Source organism: Tursiops truncatus, chromosome 6 (genome assembly GCF_011762595.2).
Source record: "Tursiops truncatus isolate mTurTru1 chromosome 6, mTurTru1.mat.Y, whole genome shotgun sequence".
NCBI classification, from domain to species: Eukaryota; Metazoa; Chordata; class Mammalia; order Artiodactyla; family Delphinidae; genus Tursiops; species Tursiops truncatus.
In genome coordinates this window covers 34,946,962-34,968,484 of record NC_047039.1, presented here as the reverse complement: position 1 = coordinate 34,968,484, position 21,523 = coordinate 34,946,962, and the positions used below count along the sequence as shown (strand labels likewise).

The 21,523-nt window shown below is 37.7% G+C and overlaps 1 protein-coding gene across 7 annotated transcripts in view; it reads right to left on the bottom strand.

The window, feature by feature from the left end:
* The window catches only part of KIF24 (kinesin family member 24), a 65,524-nt gene that overhangs the window by 38,302 nt on the left and 5,699 nt on the right, over positions 1 to 21,523 (bottom strand). For 2 of the 7 annotated variants that reach the window (XM_033857947.2, XM_019934966.3), the window contains exons 2-4: positions 7,370 to 8,017; positions 5,666 to 5,773; positions 4,140 to 4,329 (exon numbers count right to left, since the gene is read on the bottom strand). In XM_033857947.2, the coding sequence (XP_033713838.1) occupies positions 4,140 to 4,329; positions 5,666 to 5,773; positions 7,370 to 7,992 (921 nt within the window). In that variant the 5' untranslated portion in view covers positions 7,993 to 8,017. Of the gene's footprint in view, positions 1 to 4,139; positions 4,330 to 5,665; positions 5,774 to 7,369; positions 8,018 to 21,523 lie in introns of those variants that run through there. The other 5 variants (XM_033857949.2, XM_019934967.3, XM_033857948.2 and 2 more) reach the window with 4 other exon arrangements.

Here is a 21,523-nt window from a genome sequence, read left to right as displayed (position 1 = left end):
TAGGACTATGTTGTAGGGGTCTTGGGGCACCAGCCTTAAGGGAAGGGGTAGAATGCTTATATTTAATTCAGTAAAAGTGGAAAGACAAAAAACTGTGCAAAGGAGAGGGATGACCTGAGCCATTTTATTGGAAGACTAATCTGGCTTAATACTGTGACTGGATTGGAAACAGAAACACTAGTAATTCAGTGGTGAGGTTAAGAAGGGTCTAAATTAGACAATGACAATGGAAATAAAAAGGAAATGGATGCATAAGAAATTTGGCAATGACTGGTTGTGATATCTGGGGAGAGAAAGGAGTCCAAGATGACTCCCAAATGAAAAACCATGGTAATCTGAAAGAGATAGGAAATCCCATTAAATTGGGTCTGGAAAGCATTACTTCAGCAGCCGTAATAATTTCCATAATTTAGAGGATCACTATGTTGGCAGCCCAACTATATCTGAGTAAGAAATCCTAATAATTTCAAGTGTGACTGTAGCATAATAATGGCAGTCTACACATAATGAATGAGAGATGAGGCCCTATCTTCTGCTACCTTCTGGGCCTGCTCTAAATATTCAGTTAAGAAAAAATTTTATGGGCAAGTCTGGAAAAGTGGACTTGATCCAATTTGTCGTGGGTCACTGTACCCCAAATTCAATTCTGTTTCCTGTACCATTACATTAGAATGGAAATTTGTTAGGTCATCTGAAAAGAAATTGGGTCCACAAAGTCAAATTTATCAATTAGAAAAAATTTCCAGGGAATTTTCTGGAGGTCCAGTGGCTAGGACTCCACGCTTCTACTGCAGGGGGCACAGGTTCAATCCCCAGTCAGGGAATTAAGATCCCGCAAGCCACACGGCATGACCAAAAAAAAGAAAGAAAGAATAAAAAATCTCCAAAAGTTAGGAATTGAGAAAAAAAATGAATCTGTGCAGCATAATAAAGAGATCTGTGAACATTTAGTGCTCTGAAAAATATGATTGATTTTAAGAACAGTTAAATGTTTCTGTTTTAGCTCGATCATAGGTAGATGGGGGTTCATTATACTTTTGATTAAGCTTGAAAATGGCAATAATAAAGAGTAAAATATATTTCTAAAATCTGACTTTAATGGACATGATTTATATCTAACTCATAACTGGTCTTTAAGCAAGGAGACAAATCCATTCTTTGCTCAAATATCACTGTAGGTTTTTATAGTTAAGTACGAAGTCAAAAGCACTTTTGGCATTTCTCAGGAAAATAAAAAAATGAACGGAAGTAAATGTGGATATACATTTTTGGGGGTTTTCTTTTATTTCGTGAGTATATGGCTATTCTTCTCTTTCTATAAGTGCTCTTGAGTAAACACCTTTGAAAGCATGTATTGACTAAAGGAATGAGTATCTTTCCTTCCAATAGGATTTAAGTACTGATTTTCCCAGTAATTTTGTATGAATCTTTCATGAAAGATATGTAAACATACAAGATTACTATTATAATTCATGTGCATCACATATGCTTTCATTTGATCATATTTTATCAATGAAGTTGGATTAACATTCACTTTAGGCAGTTCCCTGGTGGCCTACTGGTTAGGATTTGGACTTTCACTGCCGTGGCCTGGGTTCAATCCCTGGTCAGGGAATTGAGATCCTGCAAGCAGTGCAGCGCAGTCAAAAAAAAAAAACAACTCACTTCAGCTTTGATATGATCAGAGTTGCATAGTTTATTTTTTAAAGAAGTTTTTAAAAAAGTTATTAGTGTCTTTAGAGAATATCTCTGGAAAAAAACACTTAAGTAATACTGGTTGTCTTCAAGGAGGAAATGGGACTAGAGACACTCTTCATTGCATACCATTTTGATTTTGAAATAGGTAAATCTATCCTATTCAAAAGTTCTTACTTTTTTTTTTATAAGAGTAACACTGCTGATTGCATAAAAAGATTTTAAACATGGATAACAACAGATAAGAAAAGCAAATTATCTGTAAATCTTACTACTACTAGAGATGGCCACTATTGACTTTGATATATTTCAGTACCATCTTTTTTTCTCTCTATATATATTTTTTTCTTTAAGAAATTGGAATGAAACACATACAGATATGTCTCCTTGTTTTTTCACTTATTACGTTGATATCCTAAAATTTAATGGTAAGTAGGACAGCACACTATATGTATATGATCACATAAGTAACAAAAGAAGATTTGAAAGGGTAAGATGTTTAATTAAAGGACACATAAACCTATTTGAATTCCTGAATAAGTTTAAAAATAAAACCCAAAGAATCTAGTATCAATATTTATTTGCTATGTTTGCTATGAACCTCCCTTTTCTTCTTTCTACTTAAGAAAAAGGGGGAGAAAAAAGGCCTCTCAACACATATATTATAAGCATTGACAGGTAAGGACTTTGACCTATGAGAGCGAAGGTCCAAAGTTCAAACAGCAGAGAAAGTGCTAAGGAACCTATGGGTATTCAATAAGTATTGACCAATGGCAATGACAAAGAAGTAAGGTTATTGTGTTTTGGGATAATGGAAAAATACAAAAGATAAGATGATGCCTCCTTGAGGGAATTACTGCGACAGAAGCATCATTAAGACAGTCTTGGGTAGATGGTGATTGGATAGGGCTATTACCATGGCTATAAGTAGCCATGGAACTGGATAGTATTACAACTAATTGGTCATCTGGACCATCTTCAATATAAATACCTCCCACCCAGACCTAATAGACTGTGCATTGACCAGCAATCAATAAGGCTGTTAAAGTGACTGGGCTGGTTATACAGTGGCCTAGTAATTTAGTGTCCATAGAAAGACACAGTAGATTGCTTTGAATGTTACTGTGAAAGCCAATTTTGGTAAGCAAAGAAAAAAAAGAACAATGCAAGTGTTAAAGAGGGGAGAGTATTAACAATTTGACATCAGTGTTAAAGGATTTATTCCAGTAGAGTAATATCTCAGCTGACTAAGGTGAATTGCTTGCACACCAGATTACTCACCACTTTTTTTTTTTTTCTTTCTACCTGTCACTGGGTTTTGTTTTGTTTTTGTGCACCACGTGGCTTGCAGGATCTCAGTTCCCTGACCAGGGAATGAACCCAGGCCACGGCAGTGAAAAACACCAAATCCTAACCACTAGACCACCAAGGAACTCCCAGTCACTGGGTTTTGAAGCGAGAGAGAGAATAGAATGAACATAATATGAACATGCAGGGAGGAAGATTCAGATAAGAGAAACTCTGAATTCCCAAATCTTAACATCTGGTGGATTATCCCCTGTTTAAGATTATTCATAATTGCTTCATAATTTTAAGAGTACCTAAATTATGGTATCTTTGATCTTTGGGGTTTGCTGCTTTTATAGAGACTGAAGGAATTATCGCAAGGGTACCTATCAGCTAGGAATAAATTCCTTTCAGTATCAAACACTTTGTCCTTGGACTCATCATGATCATTCTGGCAGGGAGTGAACATTTTTTAATGTGTTTGAACTACAGTGTTTTATTTAACTCCTTACATGTTCGATGTAAAATCACATCCCTGGGTTATATTTACTCACTGCAATCTACCTTGTACAAAGTGGCCTGTTCAGGAGCCCAATGTCCACCAAATTAAGCCTAGGCCCAAATACAAGTGAGAATCAAAATAAGCAGTTGGCTGGCAATCTGGGGTCTTTTTGCTCAAAAATATACCCTCCATCATTAAACTCCAGACTCGCACTCAGCAGAATGAGAAGTTCACACTGTGAGAGACAGGAGAGAACTGAGACTGTGTGACTATCTCATAGTCGCTCTGGTGCATACGCTCAGTGACTGGCCCTGCTTACCACCAGTTCATTATTTAAACTCTTTTTATTCCCTCATTCGCTCTTTTCTGACTGAATATATGTAATTAAGTTCACATAAAGCATGTTAAGTGACTGAATGATGCAACTCTATTGCACAAGAGTGGAGGAGTTACGTTTTTGTATCCCCCACTGCGCTATATTTTTTAAAAATGAAGGCTAAGGTTTATCAATGATTTAATGCAATGTCACATCAGGAATGAATGCCAGCACCCAAACCCAGAACTGGATTTTAGAATTTGTACTGCTACTCAAACAAAAAACAGAAAATTGACACTTGATAATGTTAGTTCCAAACATAGAAGGAAAGCATCATACCTGCAGAATATATTGTGTGAGGTCAACTGCTTCTTTCTTCTCATGAACAAGTAGAGTTTCTTTGTCTTCTACAGTAATAATATTAATTTCTCCACGACGTACCTCCCTCATGCCCAGAGGGCGTTTTCGAACACAAACTCTGATTTTCTCCATCTCATTCCAAGGATTCTCTTTCTCTGAGGTGTTCTGGCTGATATATAAGTGGGCTTTAATTTTTAATAATACGATAAAACTACTTAAGAGGTCAAAGTATCAGTACATTTTGTTACATATTAGGTGTAATACACGCACACACACATATACACACGATATGTTACATACTGAAGTGTTGACACTGAGTTCTTTTATTCGCTATAAATCCTCCTGATTACTTCTATCTCCCTCTCTACTCCACCCCACCCAAAAGCAGGTTTCTTGCTTCCTTTCAATCCAGTTATTATTGTACATTTACTGTTTTCTGGACCATTCAATCTAATTTCTTTTTTTAATCCTACCTGGGTTTATTAAATACCTTGAATTTGGTGGTAGGTTTCAATGTATTTTCCCCCTGTTTCTCCCAGGTATATTCTGGTACTCCCTTTGTCTTGTTTTCTTGCATCCTCTTTTTGCCTACCCTGATATATATTTATTTGTTAGAACACGATCCTATATTTCCTCTTCCCTTTATGACTGGTGCTAATTTACCACTGGTGCTAATTCACCACTAATTCATCTTTCTGTTCAGATACATTTCTTCTCTGGCTGACTTCAGTGAACTCATCAACCGTAACACCCAGAATATTGAGGCAATATTCCTTGGGTTAGGAACATGCTGTGAAGCACAGGAAGCTCAGCTCAGTGCTCTGTGATGACCTAGATGGGTGGGATGGGGGGTGGGGGTGGGAGGAAGGTCCAAGAGGGAGGGGATACAGGTATACATATAGCTGATTCACTTCATTGTACAGCAGAAACTAACACAACATTATAAAGCAATTATACACCAATTAAAAAAAAAGACTACCCAAGCCCTTTGAAGCATGTTTTGTTTTTTTAACCAATGTAGAGTAGACGTCTAAAAAAATGTACCATTTTGACAGTAAGTGTGGCAAAATCTTGACAATCATTGAAAGTGAATGATGGGCATGTGGGGGCTCACTGTTCTATTTTCTCTTCTTTTGCATATGTTAGATTTTTTTATAAGAAAAGAACAATTTTTTTTCTTTTTTGGCCATGATGCATGGCTTGCAGATCTTAGTTCCCCAACCAGGGACTGAACCCCGGGCCAGCAGTGAAAGCGCTGAGTCCTAACCACTGGACCGCCAAGGAATTCCCCAGGGGGGGGAAAAAAGTTTTAATGTATTCTAAAACGCTCTGGTTTTACTGCTCAACCTTCCTTAGAAGAAATAAAATATATCTGTTTGACATGCAGAGTTAATACATCTAGAGTTAGGTCTGTTCAAGATCTTAAATAAGTCAGGGCAGCCAGTTATCTAAACGCCTTAGACTTTTATTAAAGTTCTGAGTCCAGTAATTTATTTTGAACTTACCTGATTTGAGGTGTCCAAAGAGAATGCTCTTTGGACAGGGATGACTCACTAATAGGAAGCCTTAAGTTGGTGAGGGAGTTTCTCAGGGTTCTGAAACTCTGGCTCCTACTTAGGGTTTGGGTGAGAAGACAATATTGAGAATTATTGGGGAAAATGTACTTTCTTACCTCTATTTCTCTAATATAAAAAGGAATGGGAAGAGTATGATAATAATGATATAAAGTGAGAAAGCTCAATTGAATAGCTTTCGTTCTGGGTTTGCCACGTACAAACCTCTGTGAGAGCTCTTATCTCACTATATGGTTGCCTGTCTTCCCACTTACCCTGCCCCCTATGAGTCTGAGAGTCTCCAGATATCCTAATTATCTTTATATCTAGGATCAGGGCAAGCAGAGGTGGTACTTTATATTTGCCAAATAAATAAAACAGCAATATTTAAACTAAAATATCCATTCTATCTAAATAAATAATGCAAAGTCACATCTTAGTCTATTTATAAATAATTCCAATTTAGATTTTTATGTGTTTTTCAGTAAAAGACTAACATTCAAGAAACTATTTGTTCTTTCACCACTGAGCTCACCAATAGGACAGCAACAATCCTGGCATTGATGATCATAGAACAATCTAGTCCTTTGACAACTGAAAGAAGAAAACAGTACTATATGCTCTGTGCTTTGCTAAACCAAACCAAAAAAAAAAATTTTTTTTCTTCCAAAAACACTATCGAATTCACTTATGTATTTCAAATTACTAAAGGCATTTTTACCTTTAAAATTGGGTCTTCTATTTTTTTAGAATAAAAGAACTAGTTGGTTATGAAATCCTCTGAAATCTTAGCCAATATAAGACCAGAGGTAAATACTTTGTTTTAAGGTATGAATAATAGCCTTTATTTTTTTTTTTAAAAAAGTGGCTTAAGAATGTATTTTATTTCTCCACAACTCACCATCTATAACTTTTAAAATAACAAAACAAACAATACACATTATTTTTAAAAGAATGTATTTTCTATCATATACCAAGGTTGGTATTAGGGATTACTTGATATTTCACCTCTTAGGGACCTTATTTCAAATCCTAACTCAAAGCACTGTCACTCTGACAACCAAACTCTAAACTCCATCAAAAGGGTCTTACTCTTTGAAATGACCAAAATCATCTGTCCTTCCAGGGCTGGAATTGTAGAAAGCACTCAAAATCAGGACCATATTTCCATATGTGCAGGTAAATCAATTGCTCCAAAGACCTATTTAATTCAACTAGTCGAATTAAACAGTTGTTTTTAACTAAGCTTCATGCCTTCTGGCTGAAGTGAATTTGATAGCCTTAAAAAAAATCCTGTGAATTGTGTAATTTTTTTTTCACTGCAGAGGCTAGTTAACTACTGATATTTTACCTTCATGGATGCATTAGATGTATTATGTTACATGCACTATAATAATAAAAATATGTCTGCTATAGGAATAACAGCAGACCCTGGTAAGTAGCAGCTGCTTGATGCATATGAACAATATCATCTGGAAAGTCCAAATTCTTCATTAATTTTGCCCTATCAAGTTACTTCCATTATCACCGCAGAAGCTGTTCACTATCGTTTTCTGTAAATATGGAATAGTTGGTCTCCTCTGGTCATGGAGAAGCCTGCCCTTGCCTAAGGCTACCCTCCCTCCAAAATTAAAAAAGAAAAAAATAAGTTATTACCTGATATAGGAATGAGGGATTCCATAGTTATACCCTGAAACATGAGAGACTCTTCGTATAACGGGACTATCACAATCTCCCTGTATTGGAGAAAAGTGATTTGATGAAAAGAGTGAAGTGTTAGTTTCTTCTTGTAGGTAGGAATCAGCAGCTGTGGCATTCAGAATTCTTGTTTTTGTACAGTACTGGGAATCATCTGGTAGCAAATGCTCTAGTACTTTTAGGTAACTAGACTTTTGTTCACTTGCAGATAAATGTGATAAATTGCACAGTTCAAACTGATTGCTGCTGGTAGTTCTGTCTTTGTTGTCAGCAGGAGAATCAAAATGCAGTTGCCTTCGAGGGCCAGATCTAGATTTCTGAGGCTTGATGCACAGACTGCTTGTCTGTAGAGGATACTCTGGGCTACTGACTGCTTTATCTTCTTCCTGCATAATCTTAATGATTTTGATAAGTTGGAAGAGACGTTTGCGGTCGTTCATGTCATGGACTCCCAATTTGGAGTAGTCCTTCATTGTAACATTGGCTAATTCATCTATTTTCTGAAGGCCAAGGGCAGTAAAATGAGGATAATACTGTGCTAGTTCAGCTTCACAAAGACATTCATATAACCAGGATGTCATTTTTGTGAATGGGTTTCTATAAACTCTGAAGAGAAAAAAAAAATTCATTCACTTGAAATATAGTATATGTAATACAATTATTCCTTTAAAAACTGAAAACCACAAAAGAAACATCCAGAAAAATCCATTCTAGCATACCAGGTTTTCAATAAATATATTTTTCTTCTAAAATGATTAAACAGCATAGTGCATAAAGATGCTTATAATGCATTTGTAGTAACAGATGTAATTTGTCCATCTGCTTAATAAAAAGAGACTTTCAATTGTGTATACACACAGGTACATGCACACACACATAACACAAGTCACTTACTTATTTCTAGGGAGTTCCTTCCAACCTTGCAATGTCTACTTAACATATACCACAAACTACTAAAACCTTGTTCCCAACTGCTGATTGTTACAGGACTAATTTTAGATGTTCAACTTAATGTCAAGGCATGTTGCACAACTGTTTCCCATGATTAATGAACAAAGGTTAAGAGCTCTTTCAGAATGGAAAGCAGAATTAAATAGTGGACCACAGAGGATCATAAATGAATATAACTCAGAGAAAATCACATTTGTGTTTGCTGAGTATTGGCAGAAGTTAGTTGAATAAAGAGATAAAAACATGATTAATTTAGAACCTACTAATTCAGGATTTCAGATTATTCTAAAAGGTAGCTGGTTGTAGATGTCCATCTATACAGAACATAAATAAAAGAATTCACCTAGGGGGACTTCCCTGGTGGCACAGTGGTTAAGACTGTGCTCCCAATGCAGGGGACCTGGGTTTGATCCCTGGTCAGGAAACTAGATCCCACACGCATGCCGCAACTAAAAGTTTCGCATGCCACAACTAAGGAGCCCACCTGCCACAACTAAGACCCAGTGTAACCAAATTAATTAATTTATTAATTAAAAAAAAGAATTTACCTAGGCAATTAATACTATGGTCAAGATTTTAAATGGTTATACAGTAAAATCCTTAAAAAAATTTAACACCAAGCTATTTAATTAAATACTAACAAATGATGTGGTAATAACACATAATCCTGGACTATTATTAAAATCCTGGAGAACTCCCTGATGAGTTAATTCCTGTTAATCACTGTTAACAGTTAATCACTGTTAATCAGGTTCAAGAGAATATTCAAAAGTAAGTAAACTACATTTTTCTCTTTAAAATTTTAAAAAAATAATTCAGAGTTTTGGGGGCCTTCCCTGGTGGCGCAGTGGTTGAGAATCTGCCTGCCAATGCAGGGGAAACGGGTTTGAGCCCTGGTCCGGGAAGATCCCACAGGCCGCGGAGCAACTAAGACCATGTGCCACAACTACTGAGCCTGTGCTCTAGAGTCCACCAGCCACAACTACAGAAGCCTGCACGCCTAGAGCCCGTACTCTGCAAAAAGAGAAGGCACTGCAATGAGAAGCCCGTGCGCCGCAATGAAGAGTAGGCTCTGCTAGCCACAACTAAAGAAAGCCCGCGCGCAGCAATGAAGACCCAATGCAGTCAAAATTAAATAAATAAATAAATTTATTTATTTTAAAAAATAATAATTCAGAGTTTTCAAAATTCTATTAGTTAGTTCTTGGTAAAGCTTTTTTGTTTTTCATTTTAGTTTATACTTTATCTTCACTCTAGGAGAAACAGAGAAAGAGGTCAGGGCCAAGTAAAAGTGATGATTAAAGGACCTTGTGTTGGGACTTCCCTGGTGGCACAGTGGGTAAGACTCTGCACTCCCAATGAAAGGGGCCCGGGTTCGATTCCTGGTCAAGGAACTAGATCCCACATGCCTGCTGCAATGAAGAGTTCGCATGCCACAACTAAGGAGTCCATGTGTTGCAACTAAGGAGCCCACAAGCCACAACTAAGGAGCCCGCCTGCCACAACTAAGACCCCATGCAACCAAATAAGTAATTTTTTTTTTTAAAAAAAAGGACCCTGTGTAATAAATGTTGGAGGAAATGCTACTTAAGCTAAAGAAAAGGCCAAAGGGGCTAATAAGTAACACATTCTAAACTCATCCTGCCCTTTTCCATTTGTGGTAGATTAAAAAAAAAAAAGTCACAAATTCTTTGCAGGTCCTTCCATCAAGAGATGGAATTTATTTCTCCTGTTGCATCTAGGCTGGCTATTTTTTTTAATTAATTAATTTATTTATTTATGGCTGTGTTGGGTCTTCGTTTCTGTGGGAGGGCTTTCTCTAGTTGGGGCAAGCAGGGGCCACTCTTCATCGCGGTGCGCGGGCCTCTCACTGTCGCGGCCTCTCTTGTTGTGGAGTACAGGCTCCAGACGCGCAGGCTCAGTAATTGTGGCTCACGGGCCCAGTTGCTCCGTGGCATGTGGGATCTTCCCAGACCAGGGCTCGACCCCGTGTCCCCTGCATTGGCAGGCAGATTCTCAACCACTGCTCCACCAGGGAAGCCTCTAGGCTGGCTTTGTGACATGTTTTGGCCAACACAATGTGGTGGAAATGACACTCTGTGACTTCCATGCCTAGTCCTCAAGAGCCCTTGCAGCTTCTACTGTTCTCTAGGGACTCTTCTGCTGTCATGTGAAGAAACCCAGCCAACAGCCATATTCAAAGCCAGACATATTAGAGAAGCCATCTGAGACTATTTAGCCCCAGTGGCGCCACCAGATGACTGCAGCCATATGATGGTCCCAGGTGAGACCAGAAATGTGAGCAAATAAAACAGTAATTGTTTCAAGCCACTAAGTTTTGGGGTAGTTTACTACACAGCAGTAGGTAACTGCAACACTGACAGCTTCTATGCCTTTTTAAATGCTGTATCTTTGCCTGAAATGTTCCCAACTCCCTCTGCCTACTAAAATGAGCCATGTCCATTCTTTCAAGAGAGCTCAATAGCTTCTCTTCACCCCCGTGAAGCCTTCTTTCTTATCTCAGCCTCTTCTACCATTTTACCACCAAGCACCCTACGCAGTAGTTAAACCAGGCCACCAATCAATCCCTTTACTACAGTGTCTTCTACCTGGAATACCCGTTTTTCCTTGGAAAAACCCTATTTACATTTTTCTTCTGTGAGGCATGCCCTAGCAAGGGATAACTGGTATTTACTCTGTGCTTCAGTAGTAACAATAATAGCAGCTGGTACGTACTGAGCATTTATTATGTACCAAGCACTGTTCTAAGCACTTTGTTAACCTCTAAACAATCCTATAAAATAAATGTGTGACCTTCAGCAAGTTACTTATTTAACATCTCTGAAACTCATTTTTCTCAACTGTAAAATGGAAATACAATAGTCCCCACAGTTTCTAGGGTTAGGATTCAATGAGAAAATACTTGTAATAATGCAATTATTAATCAGCAATAATGCCCAGTATGTACGTAGTACCCAGTAAGTGTTGGTAGCTATCACTACTGAGATTGTTATTTCTGTATTACTATTACTGTATTACTGCTACTCACCCAGAACCTAGAAAAGAATAAGCCTTCAATGTTTTGGTGTGTTTTAAGTTATTTCTAAAAAGTTATATTCCCTACTTGGCTCAGCCTAACCTAGGGGAAGAGGTTAAGTGCTATGCAGACTTCTCAATTTCCACAGGCTGTACAAGATCCTGTATTTCACATACTTATTCCCTCAGTGACATACCCAACATTTCCCAATCCAACTCTGATAATCATGGCTTCTATTGCATCCCTTAATCAGTACCTTCAAGACCAACATATTTATATTGTGATGCTTGGATATCCCATAATATCACGGGAGGGGAAGATACCGGAGTTAGCAGTAATCTGGACATGCAGATTATAGCAGCCAACAGCATGCTTCTACATAAATTGGCAGCATAGTACCTTTCTGAGCCCTATAGTTAGCCTATGTTCTTTTGTTTTAAAATTGGATATGCTTCCTATATATAAAATAGATAACTAATAAGGACCTACTGTATAGCAAAGGGAACTCTACTCAATACTCTGTAATGACCTATATGGGAAAAGAATCTAAAAAAGAATAGATATATGTGTATGTATAACTGATTCACTTTGCTGTACAGTAGAAACTAACACAACATTGTAAATCAACTATACTCCAATAAAAATTTTTTTTTAATTAGATATGCTTCTTTGTACCACATTTCATTTCACAAAGGTCCAGCCCCTCTCTTCTTCTGGGATAATCATCAGAATCACTCCAGGAACTTTAAAAAATATAGATACCTGAGCCCATCCCAGATCCATAAGAAAACAAAACAAAAAAACCCTCCCAGATCTTGAGGGGGAACAGACATAAGAACACTGAAAAGGTTTCCCCAGGTGATTATGATTGTACTGCATTGATATATCTATCAAAATTACAAATGCAAATACACTGACCTAGCAATTCCACTTCTAGGAACATATCCTATAGATACTACGTACAAGTATAAAATGACATAGGTACAAAATTATTCATTGCTGCACTTTATATAATAGCAAAGAAATGGAATAGAGACTGGTTAAATAAATTATGGTACTCCATTAAACATAATACTATGTAGCAACTATAAAGAATAAACTCTCAAAATATTACTGAAGAGAAAGAAAGCTCTACAATATATTAAGCGACTAAAACAAGGTACAGAACAGTTTGTATAGTAAAGGTATCATTTGTTAAAGAGAAAGAGATAATTTATCTATAATAGACCTATATATTCGCTTATCAGGCATAAAATATCTTTGACAGGATGCACAAGAAAGTAATAATACTGGTGTGGGGGGACTAGTTGGTGGAAGGTAAGCATGGGAAGGAGACTACTTATGCCAATAAATGTGGTAGTTATTATTACCTTTCCTATTGTTATTTCTATTTCACTGCTGTCTCCATCACCCAGAGCAAGACCTAGAAGAGCTGTTTTGTAAATTGTGAAACTATGTAACTATATTACTGATTTTAAAATATATATTTTTAATTTTATCTACTTCCCTTCTTCCCAATCTCCCCAAATTGATCTGATACAACTACTTGTTACTATTTTGGTGTTTTTCCCTCTAGCCTTTTTAAAAAATATATGGTTGATGTACAATATTATATTAGTTTCAAGTGTATGACATAATGATTTGACATTTGCATAAGTTAAGAAATGATTACCATGATAAGTCCAGTAACCATCTATCTTCAAAGTTCTTACAATATTATTGACCATATTCCTTACGCTGTATACTATATCCCCATGACTACTTTATTATATAACCAGAGGTCTGTATCTCTCAGTCCCTTTCACCTATTTCGTCCACCTCCCCCCCACCTCCCAGCCTTTTAAGTGCACTATTTTACACTGTACTCATAACTATACTGAAATCTACTTTTCTATTTAATTTAAGCATTTTCATACCTGTTTGTTATAGCCATTAAAAACAATCCACACTATTATAATGTTTGCTGAATAGATGAATTACCCCAGGGAGATGTGATTTCTCTCTTCCAGCTATAGTGTTTTAATTGTAAAACTTACAGGGTATGTATTACAGACTTATATTTTTTATTTTTTAATTTATTGCCAGCCTTGTTCCAGAGACGATAAGGTGGCTCTGCCTTATACTATAGTGAGCTTTTTTTTTTTTTATAGTGAGAATTCTTAAAGAGAAAAGGAATACGATCCCACCCAGCCTAGCACTGTGCTAGCAACAAATATTTGTCAAATGAACAGAATCTGCTTAGATAGGACACAGGACAAAAGGTTCTACCATTTCTACTTTTTACCTAAGGCAACTAAATGATTAAAAGACTCCATTAAGGGACTTCCGTGGCGGTCCAGTGGTTAAGACTTCACCTTCCAACGCAGGGGGTGTGGGTTTGATCCCTGCTTGGGGAGCTAAGATCCCACATGCCTCATGGCCAAAAAACCAAAACATAAAACAGAAGCAATATTGTAACAAATTCAATAAAGACTTTAAAAATGGTCCACATCAAAAAATATAAAGAATACTCCATTAAGCCTGCTTATGTGGCTATGGAGCCATTTTTTCTATTTCCTAACTCTCTACAAGACCCATCATCCAAGGTAATGGACACAATCTCAGAGTCCTTACAACCAAGAAGAGCCTAACATATACAGTGTCTTTACCAATATCACCCTGAATACTTCATATAGGTCAAAGAAGCATTTTATATAGGGATTTCCCCTGTGGTGCAGTAGTTAAGAATCCACCTGCCAATGCAGGGGACATGGGTTTGATACCTGGTCCGGGAAGATCCCACATGCTGTGAAGCAACAAAGCCCATGTGTCCTGGAGCCCACGTGCCGCAACTACTGAAGCCAGCATGCCTAGAGCCCGTGCTCCACAACAGGAGAAGCCACCGCAATGAGAAGCCCTCACACCGCAAGCTCGCCACAACTAGAGAAAGCCTGCGCACAGCAACAAAGACCCAACACAGCCAAAAATACATAAATAAAAATAAATAAATACCCTGTTAAAAAAAACACATTTTATATAACAAGGCCAATCCCATTATTTCAGCTGATGGTCATACTACCTTGATGATCTGATGAAACTAAAATTTACTAAGTTTTATTTTATGCCAAGCGCTATGCTTAAGTACTTTACATAAACTATTTTATTTAGTCTGGTTATACCAGAATTCTATTTTAAAAACCCTGTTGGGGCTTCCCTGGTGGCACAGTGGTTAAGTGTCCTGTTTTGTGTTGGCTTAATCTGGCAACCCTATATTAGAATCAAGTTCCACATTTGGGGCAAAAATACTTCATAGGTGTTATCATGTGCTTCATAATACATCACATCAGAATACATACAAATGTCTGCAAATTGCAGACTGATTTCCTTCATTGTAAAGTTCTCTCATCAACCAATCAATCCAATGGTTTCATCCTCTGTTGATCGCTACCTGCCTCAATTATTTCACTGGGGTTGCAAAACGGTGATTTTCTGAATCTATCATTCTTTGTGGAATTTTCCTACAAAGAAAAACTTTCAGTCAACAACTAGGGCTCTTTGATTATCCAAAGTAGAGTTTGCACATGAAGGCGGGCATAAAAGTATTCTTTCTTTTAATTTCTAATTTTCAGAGTTAAGTTGTAGTAGTGCCCTATTTTGGATGGTGTCCAATGAGTTCTTTTGGGGTTTTGCTTTTGCTTTTTTTTGAGGGGGCGAGGCAGGTTCAAATTCATTATTAATTCATGGGTTTTATATATTTCATGTGTTTCTATCAATTGCCTTAGTCTTTGAGAGATTCATCTTGTATATTTCCTGGCCAAAACCTAAAATCAGCTTTCTTCCAAGAAACACATATCTCTGTTTTAGAAGTAGCTGCCCTTTGTCCCACATCCAGCTAAAGGTTACATATTCCTGGCAAGTCTTAAGCAAAGAGGGCCTGGGCATTAGGGAAAGAGGGGGCAGAATAAGCACAACCACACCGGCCCTTCTCTTCCCTTTGGAGATCAGGAATAACGCTATACAGCTACAAGTAGCTAATCCAGGAAAGTCACTACTCACTTCATATTTGAGTTACTGAATAGTATTTCTAGATCAAGTTCTGACTTCAGTGTCAACCCCAAACAGTTAGTTGTGGCTTCTGGGAGGCTTTATTAAGAAGGACATTGAGGCATTTACAATCACTAATAGAATACAGGATGAGAATTTGGGGGGCTGGGGAGGGCAAGTCATTTCCATTTTATTTCTTGCAGCCCTCCCTACATACTGGAGTTAAGCATTTACAATTGACATCTTTGTCGCACTGTGACTATAAGGATGTCAATAGAGTTCCTCAACATAAAGGTGATAGGATATAATAACCACTAAGAAGCAGAATGACCGGACAATGGAATATAAATAAAAATTTTTAGTAAATTAAGTATTTCAAATATTTTAAGAAATCTGATTTCAAATGTCCCCTATTAATAGTTCATAAAAATTCAGATAAAAATGACAAAGGGGTAAAGGAAGAGTTAGAGGTCAAGATGGACGATTGTTGATTTTGTTTAGTATTGGAGAATTCCTATTATATTAGCTATAACTTTACTGGGTAACCTAGAGCAGAAAGGGTAAATATGCAGCCTATAAATACACAACACAAATACCAATCTGTGCTGCTTCTCTCCCCTCCTGTACAAATGGTAAATAATCCAAATCTATTTCAAGTTTTTCTTTCTTTCTTTCTTTTTCTGGCCGTGCCACACAGCATGCGGGATCTTAGTTCCCTGACCAGGGATGGAACCCATGTTCCCTGCAGTGGAAGCGCTAAGTCCTAACCACTGGACTGCCAGGGAATTCCCTCAATTCTTTCTTATTAAGCCCTGAAATAGCTTCAAGATCCCCTTTTGGGTGTGTGTGCACAATAGGGTACAAATCCATGCGTTTTGACAGTTGAATACACCTGTGAAACCATCACCACAATTAAAATACAGAATATTTCCATCATCCTCAAAAGATTCCTCACGCCTCTTTGCATTCCATCCTTCCCTCTGCCCCTGGCCCTAGGCAACCACTGATCTGTATGATGTTTCTGCCATTATACATAAGTTTGCTTTTCTAAAAGTTTATATAAATGGAATTATACAATATATTCTTTTTTGTATCTGGGTTCTTTCACTTAGCATAATGATTATGAGATTCATCCATAATGCACATATTATGCCCTCATTTTACTTAGGAGGAGAAAGACTGGAATGAATTGAGTTGCCTGCCCAAGGTAACACAGCTATCAAGTGACAGTTCTAAGATTCAAACTTAGGTCTTCTCCTGGCTAGTCCCATGTTCTTTGCACTATTCCATGCTGCCTCCTTCAAAAGTAGCTGCAGACAGCTCCTTGCCAGCCCCCCTAACAGGCCCTCTATCTACCCTGCTCAACAGAGTGGCTGTCTCCTGCAGATCTGTGCTGCAGCATGGAATCTTTCACAGCTGCCACCACCTGGAAAATGCCCTGCAAATCAGCAAAATCCAACGGAGGCCAGATGGGCAGGTTTTTACATGTAGGGCCCACTCACGTTCAATGTCACTAGTATGCAGAGTGCTCCTTTGTGACAAACCCAGAGACTGCTAGGTCTCAGCTGTTGGGGTAACAATCAGAAATAGGGTCTTGGAAGAAATCCAGTTGGCAGAAATTCAAACTTTCTTATCCTGGTGGCAGAGAAGATAAACTGGAAGGGGAATACATGCAACTTTATACACAATTAAGGAAGTTTATTCAAATTCCAGGATGTGGATAAGATCCAACTATTTAACATGTCCCCTCAAATTTTCCATTCATCCACCTAAACTATGTAACTCTACCCACCTAAACTGCCTGAACCTGAATTTGGAATCAGATAACTCTCAGTCATTTAGCTGTGTAAACTTGGACAAAGTCACTTAGTTTCTCTGAGTTTTATTTCCCTCTCTCAAAGGATGTGATAAAATTATTTATGTAAAACTAGGGCTTCCCTGGTGGCGCAGTGGTTGAGAGTCCGCCTGCCGATGCAGGGGACACGGGTTCGTGTCCCGATCCGGGAAGATCCCACATGCCATGGAGCGGCTGGGCCCGTGAGCCATAGCCGCTGAGCCTGTGCATCCAGAGCCTGTGCTCTGCAACGGGAGAGGCCACAACAGTGAGAGGCCCGCGTTCCGCAAAAAAAAAAATTTATGTAAAACTAATTTTAAAATTGTAAAGTACTCCATAAGGATGGAGCTATGCTCTCTTATTCAGCACTGGATCACTGTGCCTGGCATGTAGGAAGTGTTGACTTATTAGAAACAAATAGATAAAACATATTAAAAACTTTTAACACTATTAAAAGATGGTTTCTATTATTCGACTGATGAAAAGCTGAATACATAACAGAATCTAAAGGTAAGAAATTAGATATACTGAAGTAGATGTACTATACTTGCAAAATATACTAATTAATTAATAGTAATGCTATGTGTAGGCTTCTACTAATGTAATACTGTTTCATCGATGACAATTGTACAAATACTTTTCTCTCCTTCACTGGCATAAATAGTTGACATAAGTGCCTGGTTACTATATATAATGTGCAAACACTAGATGATGCTACATATCAAAAGACCAACACTTGATACAAATATAAGTCATGTGTATCTGTGGTCATTTTAATTGATTTTCTTTTAATCAACTTTACTGAGGTATAATTTATGTATAACAAACTAGACCCATTTTAAGTGTACAGTTCCATAAGTTTTGACAAATATATAACCATGTAACCACCACATTAATCAAAATACAATCAAGACAGTCCCATCAGAAAAGTTCCTAAGGCCCCTTGGCAATCAACTCTCTCCTCCACCCTTGGTCCCAGGTAATCTTTGACTCGCCTTCTGTCGCTATAGATGAGTTGTATTTTCTACAATTTGTCGTAAAATAAAATCATATAGTGTCATTGTTAGTTTAAATCTATTTAACATTTAGTGACTGAAAATTTTGTGATTTTCCTTTCTTAGGCCTTTGGAAAAAAGTTAAAATGATCATACTATTTACCGTAGCTCTTTTTTCACTGACCTAAATGACATCTGCTAATAAAGGAAAAAATTTCTTAAATCAGTCTAATTTAACTGAGAAAAACAAGTAGTGAAACAAATTTGAAGAAAATAGCATAATCTACTGTTGCTTGTATAATTGTCAAGATTATTCAATATCTCTAATAAAGGTTTTTGATCACTATAAAAGTAGAAAACTTAAATCTAAGGTCTATATATTCCTTGCCAATCAGAAAAACGGGGGGAAAATGGCCCAAGTTCTAAAGCATCCAAGCTATTTTTAGTTTCTCAAATTTATGTGACATTCCCAAAACTTCAATTATCAAAGAGGAAAAGGAAAAAAAGGGTCAATAAATCCCTCTAGGACATCATTAAACTTTAATAACTTTACTGAGATATAATTCACATACCAAAAAACTCACCCATTTAAAGTGTACAATTCAATAGTTTTTAGTATATTCACAAGGTTGTGCAACCATCACCACAATCCAATTTTAGAGCACTTTTATCACTCCAAAAAGAAACACTGTACCATTAAATTTTAGATGTTACACTAGTATCTAACAGAGAAAAGTGCTTTTCCTAAAACATTCACTTCTATAATTATCAAAAACAAAATTAACCATGGAAGAAATTGAGAAAATGTATTGAAGTTTTCTGGGGAAATGTGAGCTGTGGTCAAGAGCTATTAAGAATGCACAGGCTGAGTTATTTTTTACACTCTTCTAGCACAGAATGAAAATTTCAAGAGCTTCAGTTGAATAAATTAGAAGGGCATACCAAACATGTTCTAGGTGGGTGTGATGCCAATAATTTTCAAGAAGTAATTCAGTATAAGTCTAATAATGCATAAACCAAAGCCAATTTCATTCTATGAAGAATCTTAGGAACTCTACCCTTACTTATTTTATTTTATTTTTATTTATTTATTTATTTTTTTGCGTTACGCGGGCCTCTCACTGTTGTGGCCTCTCCCGTTGCGGAGCACAGGCTCCGGACGCGCAGGCTCAGCGGCCATGGCCCACGGGCCCAGCCGCCCCGCGGCACGTGGGATCCTCCCGGACCGGGGCACGAACCCGCGTCCCCTGCATCGGCAGGCGGACTCCCAACCACTGCGCCACCAGGGAAGCCCCCTTACTTATTTTAAATAAAATAAACCAGCCTGTTTAAAAAAAAGAGAAAAAAGTCTGACTCGTTTGTACATGGATTTCATAGTATCAAATAATCTTTGTTATTTTTATAATGGTTAATTAAATAATTCCTCTTTAAAGGTGTATTTATTTTTGTTACAAAGAATATAATGAAGAGGAAATTAAAATGTGGCTTTGGGTAGCATTTATAGTAGAAAAAACAAAAGTTGAAAGCATCTGTGTGTCACAGCCTTTTTAAAAGAAAAATATTCAAAGTTACTTCAGAAATAATTCATGTTCCCAAGTTTAAAAAAATCCTCTCCGTTCGAAAATAAAATTTCAAATTATTTATGCTGAGCAACCCTGGAAACTAAAAGTTCACAAATGCCAGAAATAACCTGATCATTTGTGAGGTAATTAAAAAAACCACACAGTAAACAGAACTTAAATGTAATTAATCTTAGATCAAACCTGACAAATAAAACTTACAAAGTTCTTTAAATGACCATTAAATTTTAAAATAAATATTTCTGCATGGAAAAGCATTTAAAAGGCATTTTTAACAAGTTATTTATAATGTAACTGTAAAAGTGTAATATTTATTTCTAAATATGATTCTATTATGTTAGAGGAAAAGTTCTTAATGGCAGAGAACATATGGTTGTCTAGAAAGAAAATAAGGGGCAGTGAGGCAGGTTATCTTCACTAAGGGGAAAAAGGTGTGGAAGGAGAGAATACAATAAATTAGAGAAGGCAGAGAGTTATGGAGAACTCTCAGGGTAAAGGATCATGGGGCTAAATCAGAAACACTGAAAAACAGTTTGGCATTATCTCACCAAGTTGAGTGTTCATACAGTATACAACCAAGCAACTCAACTCCTAGGTATATACCTCAGAAAAGCTTCTGCATGTGTGCTTCAGGAGGCACATACAAAAAAGTTCACAGAGGGCTTCCCTGGTGGCACAGTGGTTGAGAGTCCGCCTTCCGATGCAGGGGACACGGGTTCGTGCCCCGGTCCTAGAAGATCCCACATGCCACGGAGCGGCTGGGCCCGTGAGCCATGGCCACTGAGCCTGCGCTCCGCAACGGGAGAGGCCACAACAGTGAGAGGCCCGCGTACCGCAAAAAAAAAAAAAAAAAAAAAAAAAAAAAAAAAAATCCAGTTTCTGCTTTTCTTGAAAATTAAAGATACAGTTACATTGGGCCTACAAGATAAAGCAACAACGGATCAAAATTGAGTTATAGCTGATCTCTTTAGAAGAGCATATACTATCCATACGCCATGGTCCCCTGCTCCCGGTTCCTTTATACCCACCAACTTTATTTATTTACTTTAATTGGTTAGCCCTGTGGGCATCAGAGTTTGAGAACTAGGATCTGATCCAACACCTTCATTTTGTGTGGTAACTGAGGCTCTGAATGATTAAGTGACTTGCCTAAGGTTACACAGCTTTGATACGCTAAACCTCAGTGGCCTTTTCGAACACCTTACTATTTTCCACTTTCTACTTCCTCAATTATACATGTTTTAAATGAATATACTGCTCCTCAAAGTAAGGGACTACACGGGAAGGTCAGCAGGCATTAGAACATATTATACGCTCTCATTAATACAGAGGTAGTATGAAATACAAGGACTAAAATAGCTTCTGATTGCCAAGAAATATTTCTTCAACTGAGTTCCCCTAAACTGTGACAAGGACCACTTAAAAAAATAGGGCTTCCTTGGTGGCGCAGTGGTTGAGAATCTGCCTGCCAATGCAGGGAACACGCGTTCGAGCCCTGGTCTGGGAAGATCCCACATGCTGCGGAGCAACTAGGCCCGTGAGCCACAACTACTGAGCCTGTGCGTCTGGAGCCTGTGCTCCGCAACAAGAGAGGCCACGATAGTGAGAGGCCCGCACACCGCGATGAAAAGTGGCCCCTACTTGCCACAACTAGAGAAAGCCCTCGCACAGAAACGAAGACCCAAAACAGCC